The sequence below is a fragment of the Oncorhynchus mykiss genome, chromosome 22, assembly GCF_057628025.1.
Source record: "Oncorhynchus mykiss isolate SJ-2025 chromosome 22, ASM5762802v1, whole genome shotgun sequence".
In the NCBI taxonomy this organism is placed as follows: Eukaryota; Metazoa; Chordata; class Actinopteri; order Salmoniformes; family Salmonidae; genus Oncorhynchus; species Oncorhynchus mykiss.
In genome coordinates, this window is record NC_143043.1 from 17,025,409 (window position 1) to 17,041,469 (window position 16,061).

The 16,061-nt window shown below is 44.9% G+C and overlaps 2 protein-coding genes across 7 annotated transcripts in view; one reads left to right on the forward strand and one right to left on the reverse strand.

Annotated features, from left to right (window-relative positions):
• LOC110501447 (rap guanine nucleotide exchange factor 4) overlaps positions 1-16,061 on the reverse strand; it is a 52,754-nt gene that overhangs the window by 11,431 nt on the left and 25,262 nt on the right. For 3 of the 6 annotated variants that reach the window (XM_036958806.2, XM_036958809.2, XM_036958808.2), the window contains 9 exons: positions 7,143-7,218; positions 6,636-6,700; positions 4,252-4,302; positions 4,053-4,159; positions 1,959-2,080; positions 1,142-1,325; positions 852-936; positions 320-380; positions 1-77 (listed from right to left, as the gene is read on the reverse strand). In XM_036958806.2, the coding sequence (XP_036814701.2) occupies positions 1-77; positions 320-380; positions 852-936; positions 1,142-1,325; positions 1,959-2,080; positions 4,053-4,159; positions 4,252-4,302; positions 6,636-6,700; positions 7,143-7,218 (828 nt within the window). The remainder of the gene's footprint in view (positions 78-319; positions 381-851; positions 937-1,141; positions 1,326-1,958; positions 2,081-4,052; positions 4,160-4,251; positions 4,303-6,635; positions 6,701-7,142; positions 7,219-16,061) is intronic. The other 3 variants (XM_036958807.2, XM_090215604.1, XM_090215603.1) reach the window with 1 other exon arrangement.
• On the forward strand, positions 10,588-13,150 carry LOC149972817 (uncharacterized). The gene has a single exon (XM_090215606.1). It carries the CDS (start codon positions 10,962-10,964, stop codon positions 11,889-11,891), a length of 930 nt encoding a protein of 309 aa, XP_090071732.1. The 5' UTR covers positions 10,588-10,961; the 3' UTR covers positions 11,892-13,150.

The following is a 16,061-nucleotide window of genomic DNA, read 5'->3' on the forward strand; positions in this document are numbered from 1 at the left end:
CTTTCCATAAATGACAACGTTTACAGAGCCCTTTAGAATGATGTACCACGATGTGCCTTCCTCCCCTTGATTGAACACTGAACAAGTGAAAGATTACAACAACAAAAATGATATGTAAAGAGGTCATAAAGAGGTCTTCCACCAAAACATTTCAAAGAATTCCACTGAAATAGACAAAACAAAGGATTTAGTATATAATCTGGGATTTTCTTTCTGCCTCCATGTAGATAATGCATTTATAAAATGACGTCTTGCGTGCAACGTTGATTAAGTTAAATCGATTGAGTTCCGGTCATGTAGACAGTGTTGTACTACTTACAGACTGTTCCTGCTTTGGCATGGGACTCAAAGATCAGGACGCCGGCTAGTTCTTTCTTTACCTGTAGAAGCAGAGGAAAAGGTTAGAGGTGACGTCATATGGGCCATGGGTAGGCAACTAGATTCAGCCGTGGTCCGATTTATGCCCGTGGTCCGATTTATGCCCAAGCGAAGGGTCAGGGGTTTCGGAGCATAATTATAACCATCTGTACACTGCAAATTGACCACAAGTAAACCAAAAAAATTGATTGTATTTGAAAATAGCAATAATTTCACACCTCATTCGATTGAGACACGATCACATACTTCTCTCTTTTTACTTGTAGGAATCCTTGGGAACAGATTTACTGAATACATTTTTATTTTTGCTGAATTCCTGGTGATTTTCTTTTTTTTTTTTACCCCCACAATTTTTTAAACTAAAATCATTGATGACCAAAAAAAAACAACAACAAAAAAAACATCCAAAACCTGTTGCCGACACCTGATATAGGCCTACAATTGGTTATTATTGTAACCAAATCTGCACTCACAGTGGTGGATAGGTGCGATAAGGCCTTTATATGAAGCAGCTCCTCATAAATGATCTCCAAATCATCGGCTGCCCTCTGTCCTGGACTGGGGAAGGGGAAATATGCACCAATTAAAAAATCATTTGACCTCGACTACAATCTAATCGATTCACTTTGAACAGGATTTTAGCATCAGCTTTGCTAGCATCAGCTTTGCACTTAGCTTATATATCTTTCCTAACCCTGCCAAACCTGCAGGTACTGTATATCTATCATACCAGCAGGTGGCGATCTCTGTGATTGGTCCTTACTGTTTCCTCAGGACCATGCGCATGTGGGCGTCAGGGCCGACCTGGGAGAGGAGGAGGAGGGTGTCCTGCAGCTCCTCATCGCTCTCCCTGGTCTCCTCCTCGGTGGGCAGGGGAGCGTCTTCCTGTTCATCCTCCAGGAAACGGTAGAAAAGATACTTGTCCTGGAAGGTCAGCTCCTGGTCCACTGCAGCACAATACCAACACAGATCCCACAGGTTTAGACGTTTAGAAATGGAGCCTCTTTTACATGCACTCACACACAGGCACACACACAGGTCGTTCCACCAATTCGGTGCCTTTTGAGAAGTAGAACTTGGTGGTGGGGGGGAAAAAACGTTTGTTTTCATCTAATTTTAACATTCTGTCAACTTCATAAAAAACATGTTGTTTTCTCAAGAGGTGAAATTTTAAGTGCCAAATAAAGTATCAGAGTTGACCATAAACAGGTTTGACGTTTTCTTCTTAAATCAGCCATAAATCCCCTTGAGACAGAGGGAATGGAAGCTTGTCGTGTGCAACAGAGAGTGGCAATTTAATGCAAGCTTCACAAAACATGTTTAATTGTTGACCTTAAAATGGGGGAAAGACATAAATGAATCACTCATCACATGATATCGATGATCAGAGAAGACTTTGTCAAAGCAACAAGATATCTAGGGCTTAACAATGAAGGTGAAACTTGGAGAAATGTCGCAAAAGGCACTAAAGGCCCCCCCCCCCAACACACACACACACACACACACACACACACACACACACACACACACACACACAGAGGGTATCCTTAGCTACTGTCTATTGTACTGTTGTGGCTCACCGTGGTTGAGAACACCTTCCTCTAACAGCACCTGCCACATGCCCACTGCTTGAATGCGAGAGTAAACAGAGGAGCTCTGCTGCATCTGCCAGTCAACCAGCTCTGTTCCCACACAGCATTGCCTGTAGGAGATACACATCAGGAAATAAATACATGAATCCTACTACACTGTCTGCGATGCTCGTCGGATGTGGCAGGACTTGCAAACTATTACGGATTACAAAGGGAAGCACAGCCGCAAGCTGCTCAGTGACACCAGATTAACTAAATTAGTTATATGCGCGCTTTGAGGCAAGCAACCCTGAAGCATGCATGAGAGCACCAGCTGTTCCGGACGACTGTGTGATCATGCTCTCCGTAGCCGATGTGAGTGTGACCTTTAAACAGGTCAACATTCATAAGGCCGTAGTGCCAGACAGATTACCAGGATGTGTACTCCAAGCATGCACTGTCCAACTGGCAAGTGTCTTCACTGACATTTTCAACTTGTCCCTTTTTCAAGCAGACCACCATAGTCCCTGTGCCCAAGAACATCAAAGTAACCTGCCTAAATGACTACCGTAGCACTCACATCTGTAGCCATGAAGTGCTTTGAAAGGCTGGTCATGGCTCACATCAACACCATTATCCCAGAAACCCTAGACCCACTCCAATTCGCATATCGCCCCAGCAGATCCACAGATGATGCAATCTTTATTGCAGTCCACACTGCCCTCTCCCACCTTGACAAAAGGAACACCTACGTGAGAATGCTATTCATTGACAACAGCTCAGCGTTCAATACAATAGTGCCCTCTAAGCTCATCACCAAGCTAAGGACCCTGGACAAACTCCTCCCTCTGCAACTGGATCTTGGACTTTCTGACGGGCCGCCCCCAGTTGTTAGGGTAGGTAACAACCCATCTGCCACACTGATCCTCAACACAGGGGGCCCCTCAGGGGTGTGTGGTCAGTCCCCTCCTGTACTCCCTGTTCACTCATGACTGCATGGCCAAGCATGACTCCAACACCATCATTAAGTTTGCCGACAACACAACAGTGGTAGGCCTGATCACCGACAACGATGAGGCAGCCTATAGGGAGGAGGTCAGAGACCTGCCAGTGTGGTGCCAGGATAACAACAACAACGTGATCAAGACCACAAAGATGATCGTGGACTACAGGAAAAGGAGGGCCGAGCACGCCCCCATTCTCATTGATGGGGCTGTATGGGAGCCAGTTGAGAGCTTCAAGTTCCTTGGTGTCCACATCACCATCGAACTATCATGGTCCAAACACACCAAGACAGTAGTTGAAGAGGGCGCGACAATGCCTATTCCACCTCGGTAGACTGAAAAGATTTGGAATGGGTCCTCAGACCCTCAAAAAGTTCGACATCTACACCATCGAGAGCATGGTTGCATCACCGCCTGGTATGGCAACTGCTCGGCCTCCGACCGCAAGGCACTACAGAGGGTAGTGCGTACGGCCCAGTACATCACTGGGGCCAAGCTTCCTGCCATCCAGGACCTCTATACCAGGCGGTGTCAGCGGAAGGCCCTGAAATTTGACAAAGACTCCAGCCACCCTAGTCATAAACTGTTATCTCTGCTACTGCACGGCAAGCAGTACCAGAGCGCCAAGTCTATGTCCAAAAGGCTTCTTAACAGCTTCTACCCCGAAGCCATAAAACTCCTGAACAGCCAATCAAATGGCTACCCGGACTGTTTGCAATTACCTCGACTAACCTGTGCCCCCACACATTGACTCTGTACCGGTACCCCTGTATATAGCCTCATTACTGTTATTTTATTGTTGCTATTTAATTATTTGTTATTTTTCTATTTTCTTGTGTTTAAAAAAATGTTTTTTTACTTCAGTTTATTTGAGTAAATACTTTAACACTTATTTTTCTTAAAACTGCATTGTTGGTGAAGGGCTTGTAAGTAAGCATTTCACTGTAAGGTCTACTACACCTGTTGTATTCGGCAAATAACATTTGTTTTGATACAGCAAAAAATCAGACATAAAAAATACACGCACACACAGATGTACAAATTCTTTGACATGAGAGTAGCATGTACATGGTACTGTACATGAGATACTACAACCCACCTGTATGTCTTCAGGTGGTACTTCCTGTCTCGGATCATGTGGGGAGCTCTGGAGAGGATGGCATCACGGAGAACCTTCCCTGCTCGCAAGATCTTCTCAGATGGGACCTGTTGGGAGAGAATAGAAGGATGGAGTAGAGGCAGAGCTTTACAATAGAAACAGAGGAGTTGGCCTTTACTGATGTGATGGTCTTTACTACCTGAGAAATGGGTTTAGGACGGAGTTTGGCTGGGCTTTCAATTAATGACTTCTGAAAAATAAATGACATGACAATGACTGAAAAAAACACACAAGGGAACATCATGGATTGGAAAACAAAAGCACAAAATAAAGTACAGGCATGATATGGAAATGAGTTATGTTATGACATGATACAGACTGTAGTGAATGGTCAAAGTTCCCTTCATATGTGTTTCAATGATGACAGATATTAGGTGTTTTGTAGAGGTATCCTTTACCCCTAACAACCTCCACTATCAACAGGGCCCTTCAGGATTGGACCCTTTTTTTCAATTTTCGCCTAAAATGACATACCCAAATCTAACTGCCTGTAACTCAGACCCTGAAGCAAGGATATACATATTCTTGGTACCATTTGAAAGGAAACACTGAAGTTTGTGGAAATATGAAAGGAATGTAGGATAACATAACACAATAGACCTGGTAAAAGATAATACAAAGAAAAAAACACCCGTTCTTTTGTATTTGTTTTGTACCATCATCTTTGAAATGCAAGAGAAAGGCCATCATGTATTATTTCAGCCCAGCTGCAATTTAGATTCTGGCCACCAGATGGCAGCAGTGTATGTGCAAAGTTTTAGACTGATCCAATGAACCATAATATTTCTGTTCAAAAGTTTGCCCAAATGTGCTTAAATAGTTTATTAATAACTTTTCATGTTCAAAACTGTGCACTCTCCTCAAACAATAGCATGGTATTATTTCACTGTAATAGTTACTGTAAATTGGACATTGTAGTTAGATTAACAAGAATTGAAGCTTTCTGCCAATTTCAGATATGTCTATGTCCTGGGAAATGTTTGTGTTACTTACAACCTCATGCTAGTCGCATTAGCCTACGTTAGCTCAACGTCCCGCAGGGGACCCACCAATCCTGAAGAAGTGTAAATGGGCAGTTATTTACGAGATTCACAAGCAGGTGTTGGTGCTTACATCCCGAACCCTTGGATCCACAGCACAGAAACCACCTTGAACTAGTCCTGTATGGGATGTAGTATTCATGAGGTAAAAACATCAAGAGCAGAGAACGATCAAACAGAGACTAGGCACTAAACCAGCACACCATGCACCACAGAGCGGACATAATGACTGCTGTTCAACCTCTACATAACCTCTTTTCGAACATCATTACTCTCACAGCCATGACCAACAGTTACATAGATGCTTAACTACCCTACAAATTCATCATCAACTCTTTCACCCTACGATGAGGTGAAATGCACTAACGCCACAGCCCCCTTTAACATCTTGATTCAAATGTTGCTGAGCGCTGCTCTTTTCTCGCCGCAGCGTCTTATGGCGGCCATGAAATGACACCAGCGAGGACGAACACAAGGATGCCGTTCAAAGGAGGTCCATATACTGTAGGTGACGTTTCAAGATCTTTCTAATATGCATCACTGATCATTTGGACTCGTGAAGAATGCATAAGCTACAGCATGTACACGTACCGTACACGTCAGTGAGGACTCTGGATTCCCTTAAATCATGTATTACTGTGGGAATGTGTGCATTCTGTGCCTGTAGGGTTTGGGTTCACTGGTCTACGATTCCTGTAGATGGATGCACTCAGCTTCAACTGAAGGTATGAATTACACAACAAAAACAGCGTCGCCACATTTATTTTTTCTCCTGTGACTGGAATATGTAGAGCCTTCGAGTTTTGCCAACAATTTGCAGACAATACAACCCAAGGGGAGTTTGCAAAAAAAAAAAAAAAAAAATACACTCAATTATACTATCTTTGTAGTTATTTATAGTGCACATGTTTTGGCTGGTCTGAAAATAACAAAGACCAAGCCGCAAAAAATAGTGAAATCCCCTCCAGAGTAGCACCATGTTATATGCATGGAGGTAAGGAAGTCCCAACGGGGTTAAGAAGGTGGAACGGGAACTATGAAGGACGTGATGCACACCAACGGAAGCGAGGTCTTAGCAGCAGCCCTGTTTATATTTAGTCAAAGTTTAAACAAACTCCACATTCCAGACTTATTTCGAGCTTCTGGCAACTGCAGAGGATGTTGTTCGATCAGGATCCACGTCAGCAGCAAGCACATGTGAGTAAACCACCAACACTTTACCACCCACTGTCATTCGCAACAGTGTTCAATCTGGATGATACTCACTTGACATAAAGTGGTCACTAATCTCTCGTACACGGATGAGTAGCTGGTTGTTTACGCTAGATATTGTCTCTGGGCTGCCAAGATTACATGCTTATTGCCACATCATACAGTGCTTTTTGGATGATGAGGATAGTGGACAATGTTTGATGGTGAAACTAAATCTTTATGATATATGATGATGAAGTCTCCGTTCTGTGTTCAGGAGAGACGACCGTACCTTATTCAGATGTTTAGAGATGGATCCAAAAGAGTTGTTGCTTATGTTCTCTTTGTCAGACATTCCTGAATAAGAAAATAGAAAAATGACACTTGTTGTCATTCACATACTCTACATCAGCACTTGTTCATCTGCAACAATTGGTGCATGTTCACAAATATACTTAGACAGATGTCAATACATAACCTCGATGCTATGTTGAATGTAGATACAGTATGTGTCGACTAGAATCTCCTTGAGGAGTGAGTTACATAATATCATCGGACAGTCCCCAAGGGAGATTTGTACAGTCAGAAGTGTGTGTGTGTGTGTTTTAGCCTTCAGGAAAAACGTCATTAGTCATTTCACTTCAAAACCTTATCTGAGGGGAAGATACCTGGCTGTTCTTAGACTTGACTTTAAGACTGCTGATATTGCTTATTTCATATTAAAGGCGAGAGATAGGCCAGTACGGAGCATTGTACGGTAGGTGAACATTACGGATGTCACTGTAGTTCTTGTACTCACTGTCAGTGCTACGTCCACCACTTTCCATAACTCCATAGGGTGGGGCAAGCAGTCCAGCCATGCACTGACGATATTTCTACAGAGACACAGAAGACAGAAGAACGGTCTTATAACTAGACATGGTGAAACCAGCTACAAACGCCAAATCCTAAACACTACAAGGTTAATTTTAGTGTGTCGATGCAATTCAATTCAAGATGCAGTTCATTGCCAACTACTGTCACCTGTTGATGTCAATAGAATAATTTGGATTGTAGTGTTATGTGTCTGTGTTTGACCCTCTTCCCCTCTTGGTGTGAATTCTTGGCTGCCAAAGGAAGCCAGTCTTCCCCAAAACATTTACCAAGAAAAAAACAAAAAACATAAAATAATCTATCTTTCCTCTCTCTGTGTTTCATAATTTTCCTTCAATTCGCAAGAGGCTGAATGCGTTTCACCGGAAAAAGCATCCGAATGAGCGAAACAGCGTCCCTCTGTCTCTGTATGTCTAGCCCATTGATCTGACACTGTCTGGTCAAAAAGAGCATGACATTGTTGCAAGGAAAGCCATCGAGCATTTGGCCTGAGTGAAACTGAGCTCATCTGTGAATGGTCCTGGCGCACCAAAAAAAAGTGTCAAGGGATGCCAGGCTGGATTTGGCTTCACACCAAATCACAGCACATCAAAGACGAAACATAATTGTCAGACAAAACTAGAATTTTTGCATCTCGTTGTGTTGTTGTCCTCTGGTGGCTAGCTAGCTAAAATGATCCCTTTCCTGAATTAGCCATGGATGGAGATAGGTATTTGGACTTGTGGTTGTACTTAACTCTCCGTACTAGCCAATGATTATAAACTGAGATTCTGATCCAACTATGAATTCATATATTGTGCCCCTGATGGAAGTTCAATATGTAGCTAGATATCGTAGGCTAATGTTTACCAGCTGGCTAATCGTTGCAGACGAAAGGTATTTAGGCTAGCGAGCAAGCATTTTAGCCAGGTAACCTAGGAAAACAAAGAGTCCTAACAAAAACTAAAAGTGTGTACTGTATGACAGAGTCAAAGACCGTTTCGTAAACTTGAAAAATAGGTGGATGACATTGGCGTTTCTCTGCATGTAGGATGAATCAACGTGCTTTTTCTACTTGCACTGCACGCACATACACAAACACACAGAGAAATCAGAACCATGGACAGCCACATCATATTTAGCTGACGTTGACTGGACTAAATCGTTTTTGGTATATTTTAGTTGCCACTGTATTAGACTAAGCAGAGGTGTTGAAATGTTGAAGTTGAAATTGTGCTGGAATAGCGGAGGCAGCGTTCTTTCGACTTGCGGTAACTCTCCATGGTTCTAAATCAATAGTTGTTTAGTAGTCCGAAAATGTCGGAAACATTAACTTGCTTGGCAGTGCTGTTTGTTACATGCAATATGCTTAGTGGACTTCACCGGACAGAGGTTGCTGTGATGAAACAAAAGTGTGGTTGAATTTATTCTGCCACTGTGTCTTCTTATTGCCTCTGCCTTAGGCGTATATATCACGGTGGCAAGGCATAATGAACTAACAGGTTACAGCGCAAACAGCGCCATCTTTTTTTTCTGTCTTGGCTTCCCCGGTGATTTTACCCACGCACCGCTCCTGCTCAGCCCTGTACTCTCTGTATCAACATGGGCCATTGAGGACTATGTAAATACACAGCTGAGACCTCCAGCTGGCAGTTATGAGCATTCAGAAGCTTTACAACTGCTGCAGCCTCATTTAAATGAGCCTTCATCTCACAAAAAGCTCCAGTGTCCCACTGCATTTCAAAGGACAGAGCAAAATACACGTTTCATGTCGCTTCATTTGAAGTAAAAGCCTGTCGCTGTAGGCCACAATAGCCTAACGTGTGTACAGGACAACAGGCTACAAAACCACAGTAAGGAATCAATGGTGAGACATGGGCAAATGTTCAACTATCTACGCTTGCTTTCCCATGCCATATTTGACTAATGATGGCATTACTGGGGGATGAGCAGATTGTGGTAGAGAGTAGTTGACTTACGAGTTGATCAAATCGCCTCAATCTGTGGTCTTTACAGATAAGAAGGCATTACAAACAGATTACACCAAGATTTAACAAGCCACACACAAAACGCATACACAGACACTCACACATGCACACACACCAGAGGGAAGCGTCCTAAGCTCTGAAAATAAGTCTCTTTTCACTGCATTGATATTCTAGTATGTAGTCCCTCCCACCAGAGCACAGGCACACACAGCTAGGATCAAGTGGTTTCTGTCTGTACTGTAGATTAGGCCTATCTATGTACGCTCCACAGACTCCTACTACTTGGCTTTAGCCTCAACCCATATCTGTCTGTAAGCATTAGCGCATTCATCCTACCTGTGGAGAGATCCTCAGTGGTCCCAAACTTTTTATAGTCCCGCACCCCTTCAAACACTCAACCTCCAGCAGCTGTAATCCTCTAGCGCCAGGGTCAGCACACTCTCAAATGTAGATTTTTTTTAACATCATTGTAAGCCTGCCACACACACACTATACGATACATTTATTAAACATAAGAATGAGTGTGAGTTTCTGTCACAACCCGGGGTGTGGGAAGTGACAAAGAGCTTTAATGGCACAGGCCACAAATAATAATATCATAATAATCCATAACGTTGCTCTTTATTTAACCATTATTCATATAAAACCTTATTTGTTTATCAAAAATTGTTAATAACTCACCACAGGTTAATTAGAAGGGTGTGCTTGAAAGGATGCACAAAACTCTGCAATTGGGTTGTATTGGAGAGAGTCTCAGTCTTAAATAACTTTCCACACTCTGTGCCTTTATTTAGCTAGTGAGGGCTGAGAATCCACTCTCACATAGGTATGTGGTTGCAAAGGGCATCAGTGTCTTAGCAGCACGATTTGCCAAGGCAGGATACTCTGAGCGCAGCCCAATCCAGAAATCTGGCAGTGGCTTCTGATTAAATTCGATTTTCACAGAACCGCTTGTTGCAATTTCAATGAGGCTCTCTTGTTCAAATATAGGTAAGTGGATTGGAGGCAGGGCATGAAAGGGATAACGAATCCAGTTGTTTGTGTCATCCGTTTCGGGAAAGTACCTGCGTAATTGCACACCCAACTCACTCAGGTGCTTCGCTATATCACATTTGACATTGTCCATAAGCTTGAGTTCATTATCACACAAAAAAATAATGCAATGATGGAAAGACCTGTGTGTTGTCCTTGTTAATGCAGAGAGAAGAGCTCAAACTTCTTAATCATAGCCTCAATTTTGTCCCGCACATTGAATATAGTAATCCTAGATTCAGATCATTCAGGAAAGAAAAAACATCACCCAGATAGACCAGTCGTGTGTCACGCCCTGGCCATAGAGAGGCTTTTATTCTCTATTTTGGTTAGGCCAAGGTGTGACTAGGGTGGGCATTCTATGTTCTTTTTTCTATGTTTTTGTATTTCTTTGTTTTTGGCCGGGTATGGTTCTCAATTAGGGACCGGCTGTCTATCTTGTCTCTGATTGGGAACCATACTTAGGTAGCTCTTGCCCACATGGGTTTTGTGGGTAGTTGTTTTCTGTATTATTAGTTTCCTTACAGAACTGTTAGTTTTCCTCTTTGTTGTTTTTTGTTCTAGTGTTCTGATTTTAAATAAATATCATGAACACGTCTCACGCTGCGCCTTGGTCCAGTCATTCACAGGAAGAGCATCGTTACAGAACTACCCACCACCAAAGAACCAAGCAGCGTGGCCAGGAGAGGCAGCCCCAATAAAAAACATTTTGCGGGAGGCACACGGGATGGTTGGCGGAGCCGAGGATGGAACCAGAGCCAGTCAGGCTGAAATTGGAGGTGAGCGAAGGAAGCAAAGCAGAGACAGTGAAGGAGTTGATGGGGAGATTGGAGGAGAGAGTAATGAGAGAGTTGCTGTGTTGGTGCATGAGGCACGACATCCGCCCGACGGAGCGTGTCCTCGATTTGATGTCACCTGAGTCAGCTCTCCATACTCGGCCTGAGGTGCATGCTAGCCGTCTGGTGAAGACTGTGCCAGCCCCACGCACCAGGCCTCCTGTGCGCCTCCCCAGCCCTGCACGTCTTATGCCAGCTTGGCGCTACAGATCTCCAGTACGCGTTCTTAGCCCGGTGCGCTACATTCCAGCTCCCCGCATCTGCCGGGCTAGGGTGAGGATCCAGCCAGGACGGATGGTGCCAGCCCTGCTCTCCAGACCTCCAGTGCGTCTCCTCAGGCCAGGATATCCCGCTCCTGCTCTAGGCACGGTTTCCCCAGTTCGCCAGGAGATCCCAGTGCGGTCTGTTCCAGCTCCGCACACGTGCCAGGCTAGAGTGGGCATTCAGCCTGGAAGAGTGATGTCAGGGCTACGCACCAGATCTCCAGTGCTCCCCCACAGCCTGGTCTATCCTGTGCCTCCTCCACGGACCAGGCCTCCAGTAGGTCTCCCCAGCCTGGTGAGTCCTGTGCCTGTGTCCTGTCCGGAGCTGCCAGAGTCGCCCTCCTGTCCGGAGCTGCCAGAGTCACCCTCCTGTCCGGAGCTGCCAGAGTCGCCCTCCTGTCCGGAGCTGCCCGAGTCGCCCTCCTGTCCGGAGCTTCCAGAGTCGCCCTCCTGTCCGGAGCTTCCAGAGTCGCCCTCCTGTCCGGGGCCCGCTGCGAGGGTCCCCTCTCCAGAGGCACCACCTAAGTGGGCCAAGCCGGAGGTGGAGCGGGGTCTCCGTCCCGCACCGCCGCCGTAAAGAGGGCTGTAACGCATAGAATTCACTGGCTTGTATACGAAGCAGTAATTGTTTCAAAGCATCTCCTGCCAAGTCATTGATGTATTGTGAAACAGTGTTGTTTGATGAAGGCATTGTCTGTATAGTTTTTTTGGCCTTAACCCCCAGCATTGTCCCAGCCATATCCGCGGCAGCAGGAAGAATTAAGTCCTCCACAATAGTATGGGGCTTGCCTGTCCTAGCCACTCGGTAGCTCACCATATAAGACGCTTCTAGCCCATTCTTCTTAATGGTATCTGTTGCTTTTATACATGTCTTACTACTCAAAAGTTGTCTTAATTCTCGCTCAAAAAACTCCTGTGGCTTATTTTCCAAATTGGCATGTTTTGTTTCTAAATGTCTGTGAAAGAGTGAAGGTTTCATAGACTTGTGAGATAATATTTTTGCACATATAACACACCGTGGCTGAGGAAAGGCACTACTTCCAATATAAGTGAACCACAAATCAATATAGTTCTCATCATATTTGCACCTCTTTGATGGTCCAATGTCCCTGTCTGTTGTTCGGTGTGTTCCCGGGTAAAGGCGGCAGTAGCTCTTTGGCTGCATCAGATTCACAACTGTCAGTGTCCATGCTAGCTGGGCTAACAACAAATGTAGAATTACTGATGCTAGCATTGGATGTGCTCGTGGAAGCAGAATAACTTGTGTTGTCGACAGGTGCAGGTGTCGTACTGCTGGTAGTAGCAGTATTACCAGTAGAGCTGGTATGTGTCTCTATGGACTTTACCATTTATCAATTTCTGAGCAAACAGAATGAGCAGCAGCTATTTTTGGCTACATTGGTGGAATTTCCACGAGAGAGTAACGGTTAATGTGATTGGATGTTAATTATTTGACTAGGCTACCTGTATTTGACATTGTGTTGTTATTTCACTGAAAACTAGATGGTTTCATTTTATTTTTGGCAATGAAACGAGGCTACTCAGGCGAGAAAAAACCTTACCCAAATGTATAGCCCCGTTGGAAAATATAAATGGACTGTTTAAAAATGTGAATTACATTTTTATTTGGGGTACCCCCGATTGCATTGCGCGTATCCCTGGGGGTACTCATACGCCAGTTTGGGAATACCTGCTCGGAGGAATCAGCGTATGACTATAAGGCTATAAGTGGCTTATAGTGTAGCTGTGCCATGCAGCATGACTATTATGTAACAAACAATGCAGTATAGGCCTAATATTGAGTTGCATCCTCTGAATGGCACACATACTGTACAACAACCCATGTCTCAATTGTCTCAAGGCTTAAAAATGCTTCTTCAACCTATGTCCTTCCCTTCATTTACACTGATTGAAGTGGATTTAACAAGTGACATCAATAAGGGATCATAGCTAATGTTTTGTACACTCAGTGTATATCATTTAAATAATAAAAAAAAAAATGCATGAAACCATTTGCATGTTTAATTATATGTGAAGAGCTTCCATATCAAGGAGAGTGTAGTAGAGCTCTGCTTCTCTGTCAGAATATGAATTTTCTTCTGCTAAGCTTTTATAGGCTAACACTGTCTCCCTACTACTAGACCCTCAGATACAAAATAACATTCACGAAATTAAGGGTCATTTAGAGCAGTACTTTGTCTCCGAATCAATTGTCTTGAATTATTGACACAATAAGAAACTAGAACATTAATCATCAAACAACCATAATCTAAATTAAAAACAAAAAAACAATGTTTTAAGTGAAAACTAGGCATTGGTCTGAAGCCTAAAAAGAAAGAAAACCTACCCCACCCATGCTCTACCAACGTTTTCCAGCACACAGCTTTTACCTACTACAGTAGCTGCAGTGACTTCGGAAAGTATTCAGACCCCTTGACTTTTTCCACACTTGGTTACATTACAGCCTTATTCTAAAATGGATTAAATACAAAAATATCCTCAGCAATCTACATACAATAGCCCAGAGTGACAAAGCGAAAACAGGTTTGAAGAAAGTTGTGTACATTTATTCAAAGTAAATAACAGAAATAGCTTATATACATAACTATTCAGACCCTTCGCTATGAGACTCGAAATTGAGCTCAGGTGCATCCTGTTTCCATTGATCATACTTGAGATGTTTCCACAACTTGATTGGAGTCAACCTGTGGTAAATTCAATTGACTGGACATGATTTGGAAAGGCACACACCTGTCTATATAAGGTTCCACAGTTGACAGTGCATGTCAGAGCAAAAACAATGCCATGAGGTCGAAGGAATTGTCTGTAGAGCTCCGAGACAGGATTATGTCGAGGCACAGATCTGGGGAAGGGTCCCTAAGAACACAGAGGACTCCATCATTCTTAAATGGAAGAAGTTTGGAACCACCAAGATTCTTCCTAGAGCTGGCCGCCCGGCCAAAATGAGCAATCGGGGGAGAAGGGCCTTGGTCAGGGAGTTGACCAAGAACCCGATGGTCACTCTGAAGGGCTCTATTGTCAGGTGCGTGAATGAGGACCCAAAAGCGAATTAACAAAACAGAGTTTCTTTAATGACGAAACACACGTAGGCTCAGATGGACAGGCAGATTCCGACAGGACAGGACAAGGTTAGATGAACATGCAGATTCCGACAGGACAGGACAAGGTTGCAGCAAACACGACGATAGTCTGGTTCAGGCATGAGTAACACAAACGAGAATCCGACAAAGACAGAAACAGGAACAGAGAGAGATATAGAGACCTAATCAGAGGGAAAAAGGGAACAGGTGGGAAAAGGGGTGAACGAGGTAGTCAGAGAAGACAAGGAACAGCTGGGGGAAAGAGGGGAAGAAAAGGTAACCTAGTACGACCAGCAGAGGGAGACAGGGTGAAGAGAAAGGACAGAAACAAGACACAACATGACAATACATGACAGTACCCCCCCACTCACCGAGCGCCTCCTGGCGCACTCGAGGAGGAAACCTGGCGGCAACGGAGGAAATCATCGATCAGCGAACGGTCCAGCACGTCCCGAGAGGGAACCCAACTCCTCTCCTCAGGACCGTACCCCTCCCAATCCACTAGGTACTGATGACCACGGCCCCGAGGACGCATGTCCAAAATCTTACGGACCCTGTAGATAGGTGCGCCCTCGAAAAGGATGGGGGGGGGGGGGGAAGACGAGCGGGGGCGCGAAGAACGAGCTTAACACAGGAGACATGGAAGACCGGGTGGACGCGACGAAGATATCGCGGAAGAAGAAGTCGCACTGCGACAGGATTAATGATCTGAGAAATACGGAACGGACCAATGAACCGCGGGGTCAACTTGCGAGAAGCTGTCTTAAGGGGAAGGTTCTGAGTGGAGAGCCAAACTCTCTGACCGCGACAATATCTAGGACTCTTAGTTCTACGCTTATTAGCAGCTCTCACAGTCTGCGCCCTATAACGGCAAAGTGCAGACCTGACCCTCTTCCAGGTGCGCTCGCAACGTTGGACAAATGCCTGAGCGGAGGGGACGCTGGACTCGGCGAACTGAGATGAGAACAGCGGAGGCTGGTACCCGAGGCTACTCTGAAAAGGAGATAGCCCGGTCGCAGACGAAGGAAGCGAGTTGTGGGCGTATTCTGCCCAGGGGAGCTGTTCTGACCAAGACGCAGGGTTGCGAAAAGAAAGACTGCGTAAGATGCGACCAATAGTCTGATTGGCCCGTTCTGCTTGACCGTTAGACTGGGGGTGAAAGCCGGAAGAGAGACTGACGGAAGCCCCAATCAAACGGCAAAACTCCCTCCAAAATTGAGACGTGAATTGCGGACCTCTGTCCGAAACGACGTCTGACGGAAGGCCATGAATTCTGAAAACATTCTCGATGATGATTTGTGCCGTCTCTTTAGCAGAAGGAAGCTTAGCAAGGGGAATAAAATGAGCCGCCTTAGAGAACCTATCGACAACCGTAAGAATAACAGTCTTCCCCGCTGACGAAGGCAGTCCGGTGACAAAATCTAAGGCGATGTGAGACCACGGTCGAGAGGGAATGGGAAGCGGCCTGAGACGGCCGGCAGGAGGGGAGTTACCGGACTTAGTCTGCGCGCAGACCGAACAAGCAGCCACGAAACGACGCGTGTCATGCTCCCGGGTGGGCCACCAAAAACGCTGGCGAATGGAAGCAAGCGTACCCCGAACGCCAGGGTGGCCGGCTAACTTGGCAGAGTGAGCCCACTGAAGAA